The sequence below is a fragment of the Palaemon carinicauda genome, chromosome 23, assembly GCF_036898095.1.
Source record: "Palaemon carinicauda isolate YSFRI2023 chromosome 23, ASM3689809v2, whole genome shotgun sequence".
NCBI lineage: Eukaryota > Metazoa > Arthropoda > Malacostraca > Decapoda > Palaemonidae > Palaemon > Palaemon carinicauda.
In genome coordinates, this window is record NC_090747.1 from 99582974 (window position 1) to 99605990 (window position 23017).

A 23017-nucleotide genomic window follows, 5' to 3' on the forward strand; every position below is an offset into this window, starting at 1 on the left:
TATGGCAGCGTATAAATGATGCGAAGTCTTATCAATAGATAGGGTTTGATCCTTTTTAAGTCATTCTGAATCCTTCTCTACTTTAAAGGGGATTAGATTCTGCTTTCTTCTTGGGGAAAGTTCTTATCGCTCGGTTACATTTTGACGTTTTTATATATAGTTTTTTCTTATAAATATGAAAATTCATTGATGAAATAGTAAAATATACTGTAGAAATAAAATCTAAATCCTTCTCTACTTTAAAGGGATTAGATTCTGCTTTCTTCTTGGGGAAAGTTCTTATCGCTCGGTTACATTTTGACGTTTTTATATATAGTTTTTTCTTATAAATATGAAAATTCATTGATGAAACAGTAAAAAAATACTGTTGATGATTCTCTTTAAGTCATGCTGAATCCTTCTTGACTTAAAGGGGATTAGATTCTGCTTTCTTCTTGGGGAAAGTTCTTATCGCTCGGTTACATTTTGACGTTTTTATATATAGTTTTTTTATTATAAATATGAAAATTCATTGATGAAATAGTGAAAAATCCTGTTGAAAATAATCAGGACTTTCTAAATCCCTCACTAATTTTAAGTCATTCTGAATCCTTCTTTACTTAAAGGGGATTAGATTCTGCTTTCTTCTTGGGAAAGTTCTTATCGCTCGGTTACATTTTGACGTTTTTTATATATAGTTTTTTCTTATAAATATGAAAATTCATTGATGAAATAGTAAAAAATGCTGTTGAAAATAATCAGGACTTTCTAGCGAAGTCTTATCAATGAATAGGGTTTGATCCTCTTTAAGTCATACTGAATCCTTCTTTACTTAAAGGGGATTAGATTCTGCTTTCTTCTTGGGGAAAGTTCTTATCGCTCGGTTACATTTTGACGTTTTTATTTATAGTTTTTTCTTATAAATATGAAAATTCATTGATGATATAGAAAAAAAATACTGTAAAAAATAGGTTTAATCCCCTTTAAGTCATTCTGAATCCTTCTTGACTTTAAAGGGGATTAGATTCTGCTTTCTTCTTGGGAAAGTTCTTATCGCTCGGTTACATTTTGACGTTTTTATATATAGTTTTTTTATTATAAATATGAAAATTCATTGATGAAATAGTAAAATATACTGTAAAAATAATCAGGACTTTCTAAATCCCTCTCTAATATGAAAGTTCATTAATTAATTATCTTCCAGTATGAAATAGCAAAAGAAAAAAATCATATATCAGGACTCTCTAACTCTTATAATATGGAAATTAATTGATTAAGTAATTATATTCCATTTAAATATAAGAAAAAATGTGATATGAAAATTATCAGGACTTTCTAACTCCTCCCCTAAACTTACCGGGTTTTCCAATTACTCAGCGCCATTTATGCATTGGCTTTAGTCTTCCAAAGTCAAAATTATTATAACTTATTACTCTGGAAAAAATATGCATTATATATCTAATTCAACTATTTACTTGTATCTTAATTTTGAAGCAAAGTGTGAAATTTAACGTTATAGAGAACTATTGTAATATATTTCAATTTATATGTATCCTACCTACATTATTTATTACTTAAAACATTGACAATATATGGCAACAATATTAAGCCCTTCTTAATTCAGCGACATTCGTTACCCAAAACACCTGTGATTTATGCAAATTCCTTTTCATTCTAATTTATCTTTTTATTTTTTTTAATAACATAATCTTTTCCTAGATACTTATCAGATTTTGAGTAACAGCCCAGGCCTCCAAAGCAGGATCAGAAAAGTATGTATGTATAGTATTTTATCTTCAAAGTATCTATAAAACCAACCGACTCCTTAATAAGTGTTTATATCGGCACTTTACAATTTTACATTCCCAACATGTAGGCCTACATTCAGATTTTCTGTCTTTTCTCTAGTCTCTCCATCGAACATGTGTCCTTCATTCTTTTAGGCCTAAATTAAAGAGCGCATGACATCACGTGCATTCTTATTCACTTAGGCCTATGAGACAATCACACATAAAGCCTATTATTCGTCATTACTATAGAGAATATTGATAGCATCATTTATTCTTTTAGTAACTTCACCAATAACCACGCATGGAGAGAAATCGAAATTATTTATTAAACTTGTTTTCTATAAAACATTGTGTTTGCTATAAGGGTATTCTAAAAGCCATAAGCACTGGATAAATAGTGGAATTCTCTTCCATAATTTATCTGATACAATATTATTCATCCCATCCATTAGAATTAAATCTAACCTTCACCAATATGAATTAAGAAACGTACTTTATACATTTATTGTTCAAACCAGTTTACCCAATCATAGAAAGTTCGTTAAAAATGTCTCAACTCGTAGATCTATCAAAAAATAGAAAATAATTGTATTTCAGAAATTCTTTCCCCGCTAGATAATAAGTACGTGTGTATGTATGTATGGAAGTTCCATAAGCTATTTTAGGTTGTCTTAAATATATATAAAACAGTGAAAACAACAAGCTTAAACTGCTCATTCAAGAACGCGCGTGAGAGCCAGTGTACACGTGCACTAATGTGTGTGCGTGTTCGTTGTTTTTAGATTGCCCTTAAAAGCCAACGCACGTGAATGTTTGAGACTTTGAGCGGAAATTTTAAAAAATGGGATTAAGGATACAATGTTAAAGTCTTCTGAAATGTGAAAGACATCTTTTGACTGATTCAGGAAAAACTGAAGTAGGAAATAACTGTAAAAAACTTACTCTTAGATGAAAAAAATGAAGTATTTTGTTTCCCGCGGAAAATGTGAGATACAAGTTGGATTTCAAAACTGTTCTGTAAAGATGTCGGGACCAATCTGTTAAAACAATTATTAAGAAATGAAATGAGACGCATTTCGGTAGAGGAAAAAACTAATTTTCTTGATGAAATGAAAATATAGGAAAGTTGTTGTCAATTTAAATCGGGTGGGTAAGGGAAATTAATATTTATTTATGAAAAAAGGAACTATCAGATATTTTATGAGCATAATTTAAAATGCACAATTTTAGAGATAAAATTTTGAAAGTAAATGCATGCCTGTAGGGTAAATAAAATAAGCTTCTATTTTTAGACCTTCAATACAATAAATGAAATATCCTATCTTTACAAATGCTATAAACATAGATCATAATTATATAGTTCATTTAATTTCAATTGTTTTTCGATAATTTTGGACCCTGTGTTAATCAACTTTGCTATTTTTAGTATTTTTTCATTGTATAATCATTAGAATTGTATCGTTGATAGATATGCTATTATCGTTAAGAAAAACTTAAAGAGAAAATTTTATATAGAAAGCAAAATCAATCACACACACACACACACACACACACACACACACATATATATATATATATATATATATATATATATATATATATATATATATATATATATATATATATATATATATATATATATATAGATAGATAGATAGATAGATAGATAGATAGATAGATATGTTTGTGTATGTATGCGTGCGTGCGTGCGCGCGCGCACTGCATTGTGTCTGATCAAGTACACGTCCATCACTGACGTCTTCCGGTCACGTGATCTAGTGTCTTTAAACTCTGGCGCATCGACTCGACTCGAATTTAAATGGAACACTTCCTTTGTCAATTTATCTATTTAGTGGATATATATCTTTCATAATCCACGAACACCTAACTAAAGTCCTATAAAAACATATAATTATTTTCAAAATTCTAAAATATGATGTGGTAAATCATTTTCTAATATCTATTACTTTGTAGTGAAATTATTACTAATTAACATTCTTGTTTTTAATAATTTCGTTCATCGTGATAACTTCTAAGCCTGCGAGGATTAAGTTTTTATTCATCAGTTGCAAGTCTGAATGTTGGGCTTTAAGTTAATCATTTATTTAATGTTATAAAACTGTAATTTATATTTTCTAATAACAGACGCAGTTGCTAAAACAAGTAATAGTGAATGTTGAATAGTCACCGGTTAGCATTCACAATAGAATTAATTGACATTTGACAACAACTTTTCAATTGTTTTCATTAATATATACTCAAATTTCCACTTCTGTATTTTTAATAGTATATTTTATTCCCTCAAAATTATCCTTATGCAAAGAAAAGTGATTAGGTTTTGTTTATTTCACGCAGTTTTTATCATCTGTATAAGTACTTTGACAAAACGACTCCTGAAAAAAAGCAATCAAAATCTCTACAGGAATTCTACTCGCCACATCTATATTTTTCCACCAATCATAATCTAGTATCATAAGTAGGGGACGATAACGACCAATCAGCGACGAGCTTTCCGAACAGCCATATTTTTCAATTCATCTATACTTTTCCACCAATCAGAACTCGTTATTGTGAGTCGCCGTAGGAACAGGGGTGCCATTCGTACGATAATTATCGTACATGTACGATTATTTTAGGTCCAGTACGATGTACGATACATACCTTAGGTATATACATATGTGTTTAATTAAACAATTATACTAAAATATTTTGAAATAAGTCGATCATGTAACTCCCCCATTATTATTTTGAAACTGTGTACGATAATTTAGGTTGAAAAACGACAATTTTAAGGCTCATGTACGATAATCCAGTCGAAATAATCTGGCAACCCTGCGTAGGAACCAGCCAATCACAGACGTGCTTTGTGACCTGACGTGTGTTGCTGTAAACATTGTGGTCGTGTGAATTAACTTTGATAGCCGGTAACTGTTTATAAAGGGGTCTTTTTAACATTTTAAGGGTCGAAGTGGGTCAGTAAGAGGTCAGAGAAGCGATGGCTAACGTGTGGTCGACCTTAGTTAATTGAATGTGGTGTAAATGGCCGTGAGAAATAGTGAAATTTTTTTCTCTTATGTCTTCGCGCTGAATCTTAAATCAAATGTTTTTATTTACCAAATGTTTATTTGCTGAGTGGATCAATAATTCTGTTATTCAAACAGGATTTTGTATTATTTAATTTAGCTTTTTCGTATTTATTTCGTTTATAACGAGCGCAAATTGTTGTGTCTTAGGCTAACCCTACTATAGGTTAGGGTAGGCTAGTCAAAATCACGAAAGTAGGCCAGACTTAATTTGGTCCTGTAGTAGCCCAGTCAAATTTTAATTTTAGTAGGTTTAAAAGGTCAAGTTAGAAATATTAATTAGAAAGTGTTCATTGTGTTAGGGCTTTAGGGTAGTTGATTATTGTATGTGACTAAAATTGGTAAAGTTTTTCTGTATTACATTGGTAAAGTGTTACTGTATTACAGGGTATCAGTTTGAACAGAATATATAGATATATATATTTCTGTAACTATTCATTTGCGACAGGAACGAGTGTCATTTTCAAAGAGAATGAACATTTTTCTATACTTTTTCCCTAGGTTACATTACCCTGTAATACGTACAATAATACCTTGAAATTTATGTCGAATACATCAACCATATGGCTCTCCTGCGATTTATTTTTTTTACTTTTTGGTTCTGTATTCTCATAAAACCAAGTTTAGGAGCCATTTTGTTAATTTTACTTGTTTAATTGCAAATTACGTTTACAGTCGCATGATGTCATAAAAATTTTATAAAGTTCCCAAAGTTTTTAAAATTAACGACTATAATATTTCCAGTGTACAGTTTTTTTTTTTATTGAAATAGGAAATTTATATTACTGTAACTCTGTATTTTATACTACTGACGTGCAAATTCTTTTCATCACAGAATTTACGAGAAAGGTCGGCTATTGATAGTTCGGCCTTTTTTTATTGATGAAAATATGGAGTAATTTATTGTTACCATCCGAATTTACTGAGAATAATGTGAAGCATAGTTTTTCAATAATGATTTTTTATTTTGTTGTATAATTACCTTTGGTATCTTTAAAATTTAATAGGATCTTGTTTTGAAATCTGGATATATTTTGAGATTTCAGATTTTCATCAGTAGATATGCTTAGTTTAAAAGGATGCTTTATATTAATCAAATGTTTATAGAAGGCAGGATTATTATAGGCTATTATGTATGAAATTAATCCCACAAGATACTCTTATGCAAATCTAAGAAACAGGAAAGGAGGGAAATATTGTGTTTTTATTTGGACTTGCTTAGTTCTGAGCCAGGTTCAGTAGTAGGGTGTCCAAAGGGGCAGAGGATCTGTCTTACTAGGTTAGGTTAGAACGCAGTTTTGTTTTTTCTACGACTTGGGTATGTAGGTTAGACTTGTTGGAGTTTCCGTATTTGACGGCCTGTATGACGCACTTTTTTCCCATAATATTTGCTTAAAAAATCACCATGCGTCTTGTATAGCGTGGGTAAAGTTTGAGACTTTACGTTTACATTGTTGGGCGGAGGGATTCGCCTATCCATAGGCTTAGGCTAATCTAACCCAGCTTGTGCTAGATACTTTTACCTGCGCTGAACTCCATGCATCCTAAGTTTATTTTTATTGCTGATATTATTGTATTATTACCGGTGCTTTAAAATGGAATTCATTAAAATGTAAGCAATTTAAACTGAAAGGCTGCAACTTGCGATTATAAACATCAGCTGACAAATTGTAAACATTGAGTTATGGTTGCATTCCTAGCAATCTTGTAACTTTCTCTTTCCTTAGCCTTCGATAATTTTAATTGTATCGTTAATAATGGTAGAAATCAAATTTAGATAAGCATATTTATTTATCATTGAAGATCCACGATGAATCGAATTATCGTCTTTCCCCAATGAAGCACCTTCTTCTATGTCACATCATACTGTTATTAGCTGTACTTTGTTATTGTTGACTAGCCACAAACAAAATGGCTTTTCTGTTATACGTGTAGAAATTTTTAGGGATATGGCAAGTAAGATATTTATAATAAAATCTTTACTAAAAGCTCTTAGTATTGTTAGTTATAGCTTGATGTGTGAATGCGTTTGTGTGTTCCTTATGATCGGCGATGAAATGTAAACAACATTTTATGTTCTAGGCAGCTTTTACTTTTAGGGGTTTATTTCTCGCCCTCCATCAGACAATTAAGAGTCTGTTCAGGTGGGCCATAGTGTGTGAAAATAATTTCTTTCCAGTTAATATTTTGCTCTGTATCTTCAGTTATTCACTAGCATTTCTATTCAGGCTTAATAGTTTTCAGATCACTTTTATAACATTTTCCAAAGAGATAAGTCTTCAGGTTTTTTTGAAAGCTGCCACATTTTGCTATTCTTGACATTGAGTGGAAGGTCGTTGAAGAGTCTCGGTGCAGCATAACAAAACGTTCTTCCTCCTATTGTCTCGTTTTACTAGGAAAGACTTTATAAAGAATTGCTCTTATTTCAATTAGTTTGAATTACTAAGGATAAAGTATGGAAAACAAAATTAATAACATTATTTCATAACCAATACTTGGTAACATATCTGTTGCTGCAAAAGCTAACTAATACACAGTTGTGTAAATGCGTTCGTTTGTTCGTTATGATAGGTGATGAAACGTAAACAAACCAATGGTTTCGGTTTTATTATTATTATTATTACTTACTAAGCTACAACCCTAGTTGGAAAAGCAGTATGCTATAAGCCCAGGGGCTCCAACAGGGAAAATAGCTCGGTGCGGAAAGGAAAAAAGGAAAATAAAATATTCTAAGAAGAGTAACAACAAGAAATATCTCCTATATAAACTATAAAAACTTTAACAAAACAAGAGGAAGAGAAATAAGATAGGAGAGTGTGCTCGAGTGTACCCTCAAGCAAGAGAACTCTAACCCAAGACAGTGAAAGGCCATGGTACAGAGGCTATGGCACTACCCAAGACTAGAGAACAGTGGTTTGATTTTGGAGTGTCCTTCTCCTAGAAGAGCTGCTTACCATAGCTAAAGAGTCTCTTCTACCCTTACCAAGAGGAAAGAGGCACTGAACAATTACAGTGCAGTAACCCCTTGGGTGATGAAGAATTGTTTGGTAATCTGTGTTGTCAGGTGTATGAGGATAGAGGAGAATATGTAAAGAATATGCCAGACTATTCAGTGTGTATGTAGGCAAAGGGAAAATGAACCGTAACCAGAGAGGAGGATCCAATGTAGTACTGTCTGGCCAGTCAAAAGACCCCATAACTCTCTAGCGGTAGTATCTCAACGGGTGGCTGGTGCGTGTTTAGCAAAATCATGATGTAAAGTGGTCATTATCTAATTTATTTTGGAATCTTAAGTACAGTATGCAACAACAGCTAGCCTATGCACCAATGGTCTTCTTATGTGCAGAAATATACAATATGTTTCTGCAATGTACAGGTAGATTATTTTCAACAATATATGTTTAGTCAAATACTTGTTTAACTGAATTTGACCTGCTGAAATGAGGGTGCGTCTTATATACGGTCAAATACGGTACTAAAATTTATTGAAGGCCCTCCCCTCCATCAGGAATTTGCAGGATTGTTGTATTTTTTGAACTGGTTAAGGTGTAATTTATTTATATCATCCCCTTTCAGCTGGTGTTTTACACTTTTCTGGCTTCCCCCACACAGAGTACCCCAATTTCCCTTGACTTCTCTGTACTATATTTATTTGGAAAGAAAGAGAGGAGTTGAAAAAAAAGGAGGCAAACAAACTAGATCGATTATAAAAACAAGCAACATACAGTTCATGCATTTTCCGAGGAATTATTTGCTATTTATATGAATTGTCGAATATATCTTCTCTGAAACAAATAAAGGGTAGATATACATAAGTAACATCACAAATACAGTAGTTGGAAAAATAAAGTAGGAATACAGTACTGTAACTCAGTATGTAACATCTCTATCTTACTGGGGCTGTACCCACCTAGTCTTTACCTTTATGGGTACAGGCTAGATTAAAGTAGCATTCTTGGCCCTTACCAGTCTTGGGGCTTTGGCCTCCTTGCACTCCTTACTCTGATGATCTTGGGAACTGTAAGTCATAGAAAATACGGAAATGTATTCTTAGTTATACTTTGTCACATATTTTCTACTAGGTTTGACAGTCACCGAGGTCATGCGGGATTTCAGTTGCTTATGTCAGCTGCTGAAAACTATGCCGTAGTTCTCACAACCACTTTCACTCGGCTGAAATGCCTTTAGGTCATACTTGAAACATACCTTTGCCATTTAAAAGGGCTCTACTCTGGTGTGACGGGAGACGGCCGATGAATTATAGATCTATTTTAATGTTACTGTTCTTAAAATATTTTATAATTGTTCATTACTTCGGTAGTTTATTTCCTTGTCTCCTTTCCTCACTGGGTTATTTTTCACTTTGGAAGCCCTTGGGCTATAACATCCTACTTTTCCAACTAGGGTTGTAGCTTAGCTAGTAATGATGATAATTTGGTATCAACTTTCCACCAGTGCGCAAGGTGGACATGCTCTGACTCATTCCTACTCTGGCCGTTGATCTGTTAGGATTTGTTTTTGCTTCTGGCCTTTGATGTTTTCTTATTCCATGAGGAGTGCGAAGTTTGCGTGATGAGAACTTGTCCTGGTATAGATGGGACTTCATTGTGGGATATGCATGAGTTGTTTGGATGACAATCCTCATCCTTTGAGTCCACATGTCAAGGACATTGCTTCACGTCAGGGTCACCTTATGTTAAAGTACTCCAGTCACCCTTCCAATGGGAGAAGTTTCATCGCAGAAAGAAAAAGAAATTACACAAAATCCCTCTCCGTTGACTACTTCAGCTTTGATAGTGAGCTAATCGTCTAAATCTCCTCTTCCAACTTGAAATTCCCCTTCCTGCTCCTTCGTCTTCAAGTTTTTCACAAAACGAGACTACAAAGGATGGCGGCCAAGTATTTTATCAGGATTTAACTGACGACATGGATTCTACCTTCCATAACGAAGCTGGAGTTCCTTTGCCAGAGGTTGCTCCTCTTGCCGGATCGTTATCCCAAATTGTTGAGCGCATTCCGACTGCAGTTTGCTTCACGCCACCTGATAAGTGCCTTGTTGCACCATCACTTTTTTTCTGGTTATACACTTCCTGTATCGCCCTTGCAGTTGGCGAGTAACTCGCTGACTCCGCCTCGATCCTTAACCCGACACTGTGTAGGTGGCTATCCTTCCTGACTAGGTCGTAGCCCTTTCTTTCGTTTCCGAGGGTGGTTCCCCAACCTCTGAGTTCGGCAGTGAATCTTCATGTTAGAACTAATAGGCCTTTTCCCACATTACTGTTAGAAGCAGACAGAAAAGTGCGCCTTTCTGATCTGCTGCTGAAACGTCGCTCTGGTGCTTCAGCTCCAAGTATTTTTCGTGTCGAATTGGAGTACCGTCTTCTTCCCATTGATTTGGACAACACCTCAGCCTAGTATCCTGAACCAGCCTCACCTGATGAATTGATTCTGCAGGATGACCCCATATCTCCTGATTCTTAGAGAGAGGAAAGAAGTGCCACAATGGTGTAAGAATTGTCGGTCTCTAGTCAAGTTAGAGGACACTGCTGCTCCACCACCAAAGAAACTCACTCGAGTGGTGTCTCCTGCTCACCCCTCACCTGTTCCCATTGAGCAGCCCATTGGAAGGGATTCATCTGATCCAATGGTGATAGCAGATTGAAGTCTCGACAGACTCGATTGTCTTGCACTACTGATTGGAAAAGCATAACTTGTTGTTCTCCTTCCATTGTGTGATCTCGATCACATTTGGTCGTCTACAATACCTTCTTAGTGTTCCGTGTCCATGCAGGGTTACGGTTTGGTCATACACAGATCTGGTTCTCCTTGTCAGACCTCTTCTGGAAGGTATTGGTCTTCTACTCTCTTCTTGGACACCCTATGATTGGATCTCTTGTGCCTATTCTTCAGTGAATTTTGGGTTATAGAACTTTGGGCTATGATAATTCTGACTAAAGACGAGAATTATCATAGCTTCCTCATCCATTCACGGGCGCCAAGGTATTTCTTGAGGTCTTCCCTTTATGCTTCATATTCAAGAGAACATTCAGATTGTGTCCTCTCCCCTTAAGTCAGGATTCCTCGTGCTTGATCTACAATGATCATATCCCATGGGATAGGCCGCAAATGGGAATTATACGATCGGGAAACAGAGTGTCGAAATTTGTGCTCGTTCTTTGGGTGATTGTCACCAGGGCACTATAAACCTCCCCCCCCAGTTGTCTTCCAATGCACTAGGATCGTTCTACAATTGGTCCAAGATGAGATTTTCCCATGATCTGAGATTTTACTAAACTCCAAGATCTTCCAACTCATTCACATATGGTTTAGAACAGGTGACTTCAGGGTCCCCTTACCCTTGGAAAGCATAAGAGCCAGAGGCAGTTCAATCATCAAAGGAGACCAACCAATGCTATTCGTCCCGTCTTCATTTACAGGGGATCGCCAAGTGCAAGGACATTTATTTCCTGGGTCAGTAAAGCAACCATATTAGTTTTATGGATTTCCTCCCTTCCTTAGGAGTCTCATATCAAAGTTCGAAGGGTTTTATTACGTTAAGGAACAAATCACACACTTTAAAGTAATTTTTATTTTTCCTGACTATACAAACCTGAAATGTTAAATTGGGCTCAACAAGGCACTAGAAGAGCTCAAGATAAAGACGACTGGCAAAATCTAACAGAGGCCCTTTGTGTCAATAGGCGTAGGAGAATATGATGATGATACAAACTTGAGACCTTTAAGTTACACTGGCAACCAAACCACGCCGCAAGTCCTAGTAAAGATTTTGCTACCTGATTAGGGGCGTAAGTCTACCCGCCATGCACCAGTTATTATTACGACCACCTCGTTATAGTCTAAACAGCTGTTTCCAGTTTTACTGAAGACATACTGTATGCTTATTAACCCTTTTACCCCCAAGCTATTTAGAACTTTCCAACCCTTAACCCCTAGGCGTTTTCTTTTTCAAGCACATTTTGCAATGTATTTCTTTTTTAAATTGCTCTAACAGCCTTAATTTTTGTCATAGAGAGGTCAGGTTGGTCTTATTATTTTGGAAAATGCCTGAAGTTTCTCATAAATTTATCAAAAATATGCAAAAAAAAATGTAAATAGCAGTTTTTTGCAAGGACGTACCGGTACGTCCATGGGGGTAAAGAAATGAGTTTAGTGGAACCTACCAGTACGTCCATTTGGGGTAAAAGGGTTAAGGGTCTTGGGTTGTGGTTAGGACAAATACACATTACTTTAAAAAACTTTTATATTTATATTAGGAAGTATATTAAAAGATATGCAAACTATGCTAGCTGGTATGTCAAGCAACATTAAGTTTTCTCTATTTAAACTGTACTATAGGAAATACATGATTGTGTTTTGAGTAAACTCCGTATATGATGTTTTATTTAATGCTAAGCATTCACCTCTATAATATCCTTGCAATAATCATAATTTGTATTTAACTCGTATTTTTCAGAGTGACGGATAAATACATCCACCATGGCAGATGATCAGCAGTTTTGTTTGCGCTGGAATGAATTCCAGAGCAACATGGTGTCCTCGTTTAAACATTTACGGGAGGAAAAAAGTTTCACAGACGTCACGTTGGCCTGCGACGGCCAGACGTGTAAGGCCCACAAGATGGTGTTGTCGGCGTGTTCTCCCTACTTCAAAGCTCTTTTGGAGGTGAGTTATTTATCCTGGCAACATTGTGAAGCTTTTCTTCTTCTTTTTAATCCTCTGGCACCCATGGGATGCTTAGGTCTTCAATAAATTCACGCCTTATGTTTCTTACCTGTGTCATCTCTCCAAGCTCAACCCAATTCTCAAATCCAATCTCCCTGCTCATTGTCATCAACCACATTTCTCTTAGTTCTAACCCCTTCTTTCCTGTTCAGCGGCTTCCATTCAGGTACATCCTGGACTCGCTCATCTTCACGAACCATGGGATGCTTAGGACTTCAATAAATTCACGCCTTATGTTTCTTACCTGTGCCATCTCTCTGAGCTCAACCCAATTCTCAAATCCAGTCTCCCTGCACATTGTCATCAACCACATTTCTCTTAGTTCTACCACCTCCTTTCCTGCTCAGTGGCTTCCATTAAGGTACATCCGAGACTCGCTCGCCCTCTCATTAAAGATAAAAGATATGCCCCATCCTTCTCCATCTAGATAATCTATGTCGTTCTCAATGGGCACACCTGCCTCTTTGCAAATTGCTGCATTTGTTAAGCTTATTACCAATTTAAATTATAGGAAGGTTGTATAGGTAGGAATTTTCACGATAGACCTGCTGTAAACTGTGTTATGTGAGGGGATCTGTTTCTGTAGATTTCATCAAAGTAGTGATAGTAAAATACTTTTAGGTCACAAATGGAACTACCACAAGTAGATTTTTCTGACTACTAATGAATTCACATGTTTGTGGCCCAGCAGCTCAGACTTGTTTATATACATTCGAATGAATTAAGGACAGTTTCAACTACAATATATACTGTATATATTAGCAAGTATTTGCATAAGATTTCGTTGGTACTACTGCCAGAGGAAATGCGGCACTCAGGTTTAAGACTAGACAAGACGTTTTTATATATGGCCCCTTTTTCTATAGTCCATTTCTTTTAGCGAGGCATATTTGCACCGACTCGCTGATTGGTTAGAATTATCTTGTCCAACCAATCAGCAATCAGGAAACTTTCCCGAGCTAAAAGGGCACCGCTGCGAGTCGGTGCAAATCTGCCTCGCTAAAAGAAATGGACTATAGTTATGGCCTTCTTCCCTTCATCGATAGTTATATTTAGTAGTTGGTGCTGTTCTTGATACTTTTTTTTTTTTTTTTTACACCAAAGAAATTTTTTTTTTTACACCAAAGAAGACTATATATGTTTCATTTTCCCCATTCTATCATAGTTACCAGTCTTCGGGGAATGGAACTCAAAATGAGTTCATGGAAAAACTGGCTGTCCGAAGTGGGGAGAAAATGGGATGGGTTAAGTTTGAGATGAATGGCACACAGAATGTTTTAAATAAAAATTGCTTTATGACTTCAAAAGTTCTCATAAGAAAATATGTTCCCAGTTTTTGACATCCTTATTTCATTGGATGTTCCTTATTTTGGGGTGTCTGATTTATTTTTCTTATGTAGTAAGGATTTTGATATCTTTTTCATGCTTGCTCAATCACGAATTTATCCTTTTATCCACAGGAGAATCCATCAAAACATCCTATAATTATTCTTAAGGATGTCCCATTCAGTCACCTTCAAGCAATTCTTGAATATATGTATGCAGGAGAGGTCAACGTAGCTCAGGCAGATCTACCCAACTTCCTCAAGACAGCTGAAAGACTCAAAGTTAAAGGCCTGGCAGAAGTGAATCAGAACGAGAGGCAAGATCGCTGAGAAACCGCCCAGGTATGTCGCCCGAAGGATGGGAATATCCCGTTTTTTTACGATTGATTGTGGTGTTAACCCCTTTTACCCCCAATGCTATTTGGAACTTACCAACCCTTAACCCCCAGGCATATATATTTCAAGCACATTTTGCAATATATTCTTTTTAAATTGCTCTAACAGCCTTAATTTTCGTCATTGAGAGGTCAGGTTGGTCTCGTTATTTTGGAAAATGTCTGAAGTTTCTTATAAAGTTATCAAAAATATGCAAAAAAATGTAAAAAACTGTTTTTTGCAAGGACGTACCAGTACGTCCATAGGGGTAAAGGGATGAGTTTTGTGAAACGTACCAGTACGTCCATTGGGGGTAAAAGGGTTAACAGTTACGTAGATTATAACTTAATTATTCAGAGATACAGAAGGTCATCAGCTTATAAACCCAATAGGTACCAAGAAGCTGTTTGTAAGGCCAATTTTTTAAAATTTTGTCATATGGTAGCCCTAACCTAAATTCCATGCCTATGATTTCCAGCGACAAAAGTCAGCAAATAGTCAGGCTTCATTTGAAATAGATAAGAGGTTATTACAAATGTCGTTTTGCTTACTGTATTAACCCTTTTACCCCCAGGCTATTTGGAACTTTCCAACCCTTAACCCCCAGGGGGTTATTTTTTTTTTCAAGCACATTTAGCAGTATATTTTTTTTTAAATTGCTCTAACAGCCTTAATTTTCATCATAGAGAGGTCAGGTTGGTCTCATTCTCTTGGAAAATGCCTGAAGTTTCTCAAAAAATTATCAAAAATATACAAAAAATGTAAATAGCAGTTTTTTGCAAGGACGTACCGTTACATCCATGGGGGTAAAGGGATGAGTTTTGTGAAACGTAATGTCAGGATGCCTGAAAACTTTAAATCATTCATTCATTCATTGTGAAACGTACCAGTACGTCCTCAGGGGGTAAAATGGATTTTTTGTTTTTACAGTATGTCTTTATCTTATTTTTGTTACTTTCAGTTGGATTTCTGTTTGTATCTAAATGGTTGTAAGTTGAGGACCTGCTGTATGTTGAACAGGCTGACTTAACTTTTTATAGTATATATATGAAATATCTTTTAATGTTAATGTTTTTAAAATATGTTTATTTGATTATTTCCTTTCCTCATGGCTAATTTTCCCTGTTGGAGTCCTTGAGCTTATAGTATCTTGCTTTTCCAACTAGGGTTGTAGCTTTGCTAGTAATAATAATAATAGTCGTAACTCATATAGGATACATAAGTCTTTATAGTATATATATGAAATATCTTTTAATGTTTTTAAAATGTTTATTTCATTATTTCCTTTCCTCACGGCTATTTTTCTCTGTTGGAGTCCTTGAGCTTATAGTATCTTGCTTTTCCAACTAGGGAGCTTTGCTAGTAATAATAATAATAGTCGTAACTCATATATGATAAGAATTGTATTTTATGTTCCAAGTATTAATTGTACCCCAAATCCTCTCTAAAAACAGGTCATAGGAGGCTTGGGAAAACGGGTTTTCAGAGAAGCCAAAAAGCCTTCAGTGGTGTCTTCTCTCCCACCCTCTGTTTATGCACTTCCCTCCAAGCTCCTCAAGTCATCGCAGTTGTCCGACTTCTTGTGTTTCCCCAGCAGCCAGCCTCCATGGCCGTTTACCTGAAGATTATAACTCCTGTCAGTTCCTTTAATTGAGGTTTTTCATTTTGTTCCCGACATGATCTGTGATTATGAACTTCCCTGTGTAATGTGAAGTACTGTGTCTCGATTGTGAGCAGTTGAGGAAAAGGGATATTAATAAATTTTAGGGTTGGTTCACATTGACAGATCTATGTTATAGTGGAAGTGCTAGTTAAGATAATCATGATCTTGACAAGTAAATTACTTTTTTTTTTAGCACCATTGCTAGATTTTTTGGGGAGAGGAATGGGTGGGTGGGTGGGAGGGAATGTCCATGTGTTTAGTTTAAACAGTTGTATTAAATATTACGATTTCATAATTTTCCAGAATTTATTTCCTTTTTTTTTTTTTTCATCTTTGGACTCCATGTGCTTTTCTCTCGGCACTTAAAGGATGTGCGCTACTATCCACCTGAAATTGACTTGTAAATATTGAAAGTAAATAGATAAACTCGGATAAATATTGATCATGAGCCTGTAGTGTGGACGCGTTAACTCAATAAAGGACAAATTCTCCGTGAGGGTTAAAGAAAAGTTGGCCTAGTCTGACTCAGTGGAAAAAAAAAAGAGATTAGTATGTAGTGGTTTAATGGATTCCTTTTTAACTTGAGACTGGTCATTGGGCCAACGATATTGATATACTCCATGTGTTTGCAATGGTTGAATGGAAAATACACCCTTTTTATGAGCTCAAATTAGCCAAAGATCAGTGCAGTTAGTTCTCTTCTTTTTTTGAAACGTAGCGTTAGTAGTACTGGTGAGTAAATTTCATCTTAAATCTATAAATCTTATCTTATCTATCTCTATGTCTGTCCTCATGTATGTACGCATTGAGTTCTGGGTCGGATGCTTTGAGAGAGGCTATATGCTGTGTGTATATTTTGCGTCTGTGAGTAGATTCTATGTGCTTGTTTTCACGCACGTGGTCTTATACGCACGGCGTACCGCCGGTTTTTTTTTCCCCAGATATGACGTTCGTATGGTAATTCCCGTCGACCATGTAAAACTGCTGGCTTTCAGTTGGCTAGTCTCATTTGTGCAGAGGTTCCAGAAGCGTATTTATATTTGGTGTAGTTTTATTCCTGTTATTGATATTCTCATTTATTTTTCAAAATCTTTGTGGAGGCTACTAATAACAATTTTTGTTTTTGGCATTTGTATTCCAAGACATTCCTCTTTATTACTGTATTTAAAATTGTCTGTTAGCTATTTATTATTGGGAATATTTTAAGGGAATTGGTGTTTTAAATTGATGATCTGTACATAGTAGCCAGCAGAACTTTTCATATGTTGAATCTGAAGACGGTCTGTGTCATCGTAAAGACTTGTCACGTTAACAATTGGGCAGCAAACGTCAAAAGATAAATAATGGTATGTTTAAGCAAGGACTGTTTTGATATGGCTGAGAAGTATTCTGTAACCACATCCCAAAAAGTGTAGTAATGTAAAGCCACCTTTTAGGCTAAGCTGCTTCGAAATTTTTTCATTTTTTTCTATTGTATTGATGGTTATTATTACTATTATCATTATTAACTTGAAGAAAACACCATGCCGTGTCTATGAATCTTGGGTATTAAGAATCTATAGTTATATGCGTTGTATATTTAAAGAATACAGGAGCTTTTGCACTTATTTTTAAAAGCGTCTCTTCAGTTGAATAAAAAAGGTTTCATAATGTTTTTAAAGTAAACTTAAAACATATGACACGTACAATGTAAAATTAAACAACTAAAGTAGCAGTCAAAGCTATAACATCCGATTAAAAGGAGATGGCAGTTTTATAACGAGTGAACAGTCCTGTATTCTTTTTAGATATAAAACAAATATAACTGTGGATTTTTAATACCCAAAATTATCTTTATTGTTATGATTAATAATATATACTTACATGACCCATAGTTGGGTGTGGTATAGCGATACAGGGAGATGCTGTTGTATGGATAATTGATGTAATGTTAGTGCAGTACTGTAAATGCTATGCTCCACACCAGGCACTGCTACCAATATGGGAAAAGCATCTGCTCAAGACATAACTTTTACTATTAATCTATTATTATGTATGTATCGATTTTTCTCTCGTCTCTTTGTTTCATAAACTTTGCCTAGGAAATATTTTAATTCAGGTTTCATTATTATGCTGCTCAATTCCCCATTGCTTTAAATACCTTGGCTGTGTTGATGTCATTTTTTGAAATTTAATTGGTTGTTTGGCATGAGTTGTGGGTCCATCCAGATTGAAATTACGAATACAGGGAAATTGATAATAAATACAGTACTTCAGAGATCTGATTTGTATGATGGAAATTAATTGAAATGGCCACAGCCCCCATATTGCTTCTGATCATTCGCGAAGTTTGCCACCTGGACGAGGAATGACCAGCAAATATTTCTTGTGATGCATACTGTTGTCGTTGCAGACTCATTCAGCCTTGACGATAGTGCGAATCAATTTTCAGTCTTCGCAGTCAGAAGTTTAAATCACGTAGTGTCATTTGTACTGCCTGTTGTTTGGGTCAAGGAATATAATAACAGACTATTGCAGGATTGAAAAAATTACTGTGTATTGCTGTTGCACGTTGGAGAGGTTGCAATCGTATAGCAATAGAATGTTAGATAACATCTTTATTATATTCCGTAAAATTTCAAGCATAGTTGCATATTCTTTGAATAGGACTGGGGTTTTTCCCTATTAATGATCGTAGAATGTTAAATCAAATCTTTATTATTATATTCCGTAAAATTTCAAGCATACTGTTGCCTATTCTTTGAATAGGATTGAGTTTTTTCCCCATTAAAGATTTTTAGGGAAGTTTAGTTTATATCAATTTTATGGAAATATTTGAAGCTCTTCATGGTGGCTTCTTTTTTCAATCTCTTATAGTTCACTTGAAAGTTTTTTTGTTCAGCTTTTGCAATCTATATTTATCATCTTGCTGGGTTTACTGGGCGGACGCGTTGTTTTATATTAATTTTCAGGGTATACAGGCAGTCACATAATCGTTTACATTCTGAATCATCTTAGTTAAGAATTTTATAGTAACTTGAATACATATGTGTATATATATGTATTTTGTTTTAATTTTGTCAGCTTGTTATTTTTGATACAGGAAAGTAAAGGGAATTTTATCAAAAGTTGCCCCAAATTTCATATTGGATTTAGACCTTACATTATTGAGGGCACATTCTTTACTTCATGTGATAATAGTCATTACCTTATGCTCAAATAGGTATAATTTGAGTGCATTAAACAGTTCAGGAGTTTATAGACAATTGATATATAAAATTCTTTCCCTTATGTTGGTACGTAGCTCGTAGATGTTGGTTATCAGTGGCAACGTGAGTGTCGAGTTGCTCGTCGTTCGACAGAGGCGACTTTGAGAATTTGCTTTTGTTTATTTATTTTTTTTGAGCGAGCCCCTCTCGGCGCGGGGACTTCCGCGAAGGGAGGAAAGGTTCTGTTGTCATTTCTCCTTTGTCGAACGGCAAGCAAACTATTTCCTTTTTGTTTCGGGGGCGGTGTTTCATTTAAAAGCCTAACCTATTCACTTAAAATATCCTGGTTAGAGTCTGGTTATAATCCTGTTTCTGACATCAAAAGGATTTTTTATATGTGCTTTCCCATCAACCACTCAACCAGCCATTAAGTCTTTCTTGCTTATAACACCTTGATTGACTGTCATACATTAACGATGGGACCTTTAGCGAATTGAAACTGCTTGTTGAAAGGTTTAAATCATTTTGGTCTCATTCGGTTGGTATGGTAGGCAGTCACCGGCATGTATTCCCACTAAGGTCATAAGCATGTCATTGAGTGTTCATATCACTCCTACTTTATTATGGCATAACATGAAATTAAAATTTGTGAATTTGGGTAAAATGATTATAATTTTTTTTCATCCCATTCCTCCTGTTGTTAAAGCTTTCTTTTTTTGGGGCTATGCATGAGTTGTTGATAACATTGTGGTATGTTTAAATCAGCATAATGTATTGCAAGTATTCTTGTGAAATATTTTTTTGGTTGAATTTGACCACCACAGTCTAATGCTAAGACTCTCATAGGACTCTCCCAAATGCTCTGCTAAATAAAGAGGTGAACATGGGAGCAAGGTCATTTTAAAGGTGTCCTATGAAATAATTAGGAGACAAAAGTACAGATGAAGCTGAGCCACATTTAGCTGCAATTTGTCACGTGCTGTGATTCAGTGTTTACATTTTGTTTTTATTTGATGTTTTGTCTGTATTAGTAATACCTTTTTCATCATATACATGGCAAGTGCTAATTATAAGAGAAATGAGCAAGATGAATCCAGTCTCTACAGTATACAGATCTTTAGTTTAATCTAAGAATAGTTAGGTAAAAGGTTGTTTAGCTAAAGAGAAAGGTATTCATTCTCAAGCTTCTTTTATGTTTTTGTATTACTGGCAATGCAATATGCACAGAAATTTCCAAATACGTATTATTTTGGAAAATTGGAAAAAAATTCTAATTCCTACTCCGTTTTTTGCGTACTAAATAAAAATGATCAAATTGATGAATCCATCCATACCATTTATTTGAATATCTTTGTCATTTCATGATAATACAAGATGATATATGAAAATGACAAAGCACAACTAATGTCATATGAGAATTGGGATTGCCTAACCGTAAATGCGGTTCATTACTATTTTTATGTTTACAATTTTCTGAGAATCTAATTTTGATAGCTCATTTGTTTTATTGCACTCCCTAAAGGGAGCTCTTTTGTTTTTTCAAGTTTGTAGCTTTTCAGTCTCTTTCCATTTATGGAACACTAGGTTTTTCTGTTTATACTTTATTCGTATTGCCCAGAATTTTGTCTTCTGGATTGCTTCTCAGTTTTATCATTTGTTTAGATATTAAGTTTAGATTAGGTTGGATAATTTTTTTACCTGGCCAGCTCTCTTAGGCCCTGTCCACACTACCGGGCAGTCCCCGACGGGCAAACAGTGATACCAGACCACAATAGTTTGTAAGATTGAGGGTTAATTACGTCAGAAGCGGGAAACCACAGGCAGGGATCTGGCATCATAAAGTGTTGCCAGATCCCTGCCTTTAGTTTTCCCGCTTCTGACGTCATCAGCCCTCATTTTCACTAACTATTGTGGCCTGGTATCACTGTTTGCATGTCGGGGACTACCCGGTAGTGTGGACAGGGCCTTAAAGGTACGACTGTGCATCTCTAAATACCTATTTGTCTCCATCATAGCATTTACTTTATAAATGTAATATGTCTTAGAGAGCACATGTGAAATAATCAAGGCTGCCTTTAAAAAAAAATTGAAGGGACACGAACATCTAATGCGTTGGATAGTGGTGTACGTAAAACATTTTTCTTTCTTTGCTGTAATTCCCAAACTTATATTGCAAAGGTTAGAAGATTTTTAGCTTTACGTAGGAACTAGAAGGTCCGCTGTTTTCCAGATCATTGCAATTTTCTAAATCTTATTTGGCCAAGGTCTCGTATTTACTGATTACGGCCTAATGAATATCATTTCTTTGACTAGTTATTTACGTTATTAGTTGAGAATTGCCTTCAAGCTGGAAAGTACTAATTGTGAAGTGAAACCTATGCCATAATTGAAGTAGGAGTGCTAGACAGGCTCCCAACCAAATCACACCCAGGTACCCTTATCACAGGTTAGTATACGCAGGGGTGTAGCTTTGTATCTAGAATAGCATGGAGCAGTTTTGTACAAGAACTCAGAATAAGTTTTTAATAAAACTAAATGTGTCTTCATTTTCCTTTTTTAACATGTATATAGAAGATGAAATGAATATGGACTTGTCAAATGAAAGGTTTCTTCAAACAATGAATGTAAAACCAGGCAACCATCTTTGCAGCGTTTTAAATGATTGATATAGTAGTGTCGACGGTAATGATTTTGCCTCCTATAGGGATATTTTAATGTTAGAATGGTTTACATTATATTTGTGCATAGTTGGTAGCAGATTCGGAGGCAAATTTCTTTTAAATGATATAGTGATATATGTGCAGCATAACAGATTGAAATTATAAGGAGAAAACTTATCATGGCCAGGAAAATAAGTAAGCAAAAATAAGCTTGGATGTGTTTGTGTGGATGGTATAGGAGAGGTGTGAATGCAACACTGTATTGAAAGTTACAAATGCTGCCTCTAGATGTTGGAAGTGATGAAGACTGCTATGCAGATCTGGAAAATCATTTAGATATATTAAGTGTACATATATGAATTCAGATACTGGGCAAATTGGAGTATAGGTCATTACTTTTGGACCTTATTAATTTCCATTGTAAATGCTTGGTCCATAATTACTCTTCATATTAGGACAAAGATTTCAACTGGTCTTTTTATTAGTACAGTAGCTATGCTCTTAGTGGCGGGTTTGTTCCCTTGTTCTCTGCTTCCGCTTCCAACCAGTGGAGCGTTACCCTAGGAGTACTCCGACTAGCTATCATAACTTTTATGTGTTTTTCGTGGTAGTATGTTTCTTGAGCTTCAGGGTTGTCTCTCCCAAATTCAATAGAGCATGGTTTATCTCCTTTTATTAGATTAGAGAATTTTTCTAGAACATTTTACTCGCCAACTGTGTACTGCAGTTTGTTGAAACAAGCATGCATGCTGATTGGGGGCTAGTTGTAGGAAGAGTTATAACTACAGTAGTTCTTCCGGTGTGGATAAACCCATTGCATTATCTCTAGGGGTACAGCCAAAACAGGAAGTTTAATTCAATGCGTGGTAGTCTAACCTCACCCCTTGATAAAAATGTGATTGGTGGCAATGTTTTTAGATTATGACATGTAAGTAGCATTAGGGTATAGTAAAGGGAAGAATTGTATACAGGTGCTTTGTCTTGGGTATTAAGGCCAGAGGCCCTTTGGTTAAAAAAAATTCTTCAGCTAAGGGGCCTTTGATTAGGCAAATTTATTCTGTGGTCTTTGTTCTCTGTCAGGTTAAGGACAGTAGTGTACCAGACAGATTTTAACTTCATTTGTGGTCAGACTAGAGTGCCGACCTCTAAGAGGAAGTTAGTGAGGGCATTATCTCGCTGTCAGTGATGACTGGAAACCAGCTGTTTTGCTG

General features: G+C 35.4%; 1 protein-coding gene across 2 annotated transcripts; it reads left to right on the forward strand.

Moving 5' to 3' along the window:
• The first annotated feature begins 4592 nt into the window (after positions 1-4592).
• LOC137617302 (longitudinals lacking protein-like) lies at positions 4593-21682 on the forward strand. Of its 2 annotated transcripts, none has more exons than XM_068347307.1 (4): positions 4593-4693; positions 12327-12535; positions 14056-14262; positions 15750-21682. In XM_068347307.1, exons 2-3 carry the CDS (start codon positions 12350-12352, stop codon positions 14248-14250), a joined length of 381 nt encoding a protein of 126 aa, XP_068203408.1. In that variant the 5' UTR covers positions 4593-4693; positions 12327-12349; the 3' UTR covers positions 14251-14262; positions 15750-21682. The 2 variants fall into 2 exon arrangements, with proteins under 2 accessions (XP_068203408.1, XP_068203409.1); XM_068347308.1 differs by lacking the exon at positions 4593-4693 and adding an exon at positions 4703-4814.
• The last annotated feature ends 1335 nt before the right edge of the window (positions 21683-23017 follow it).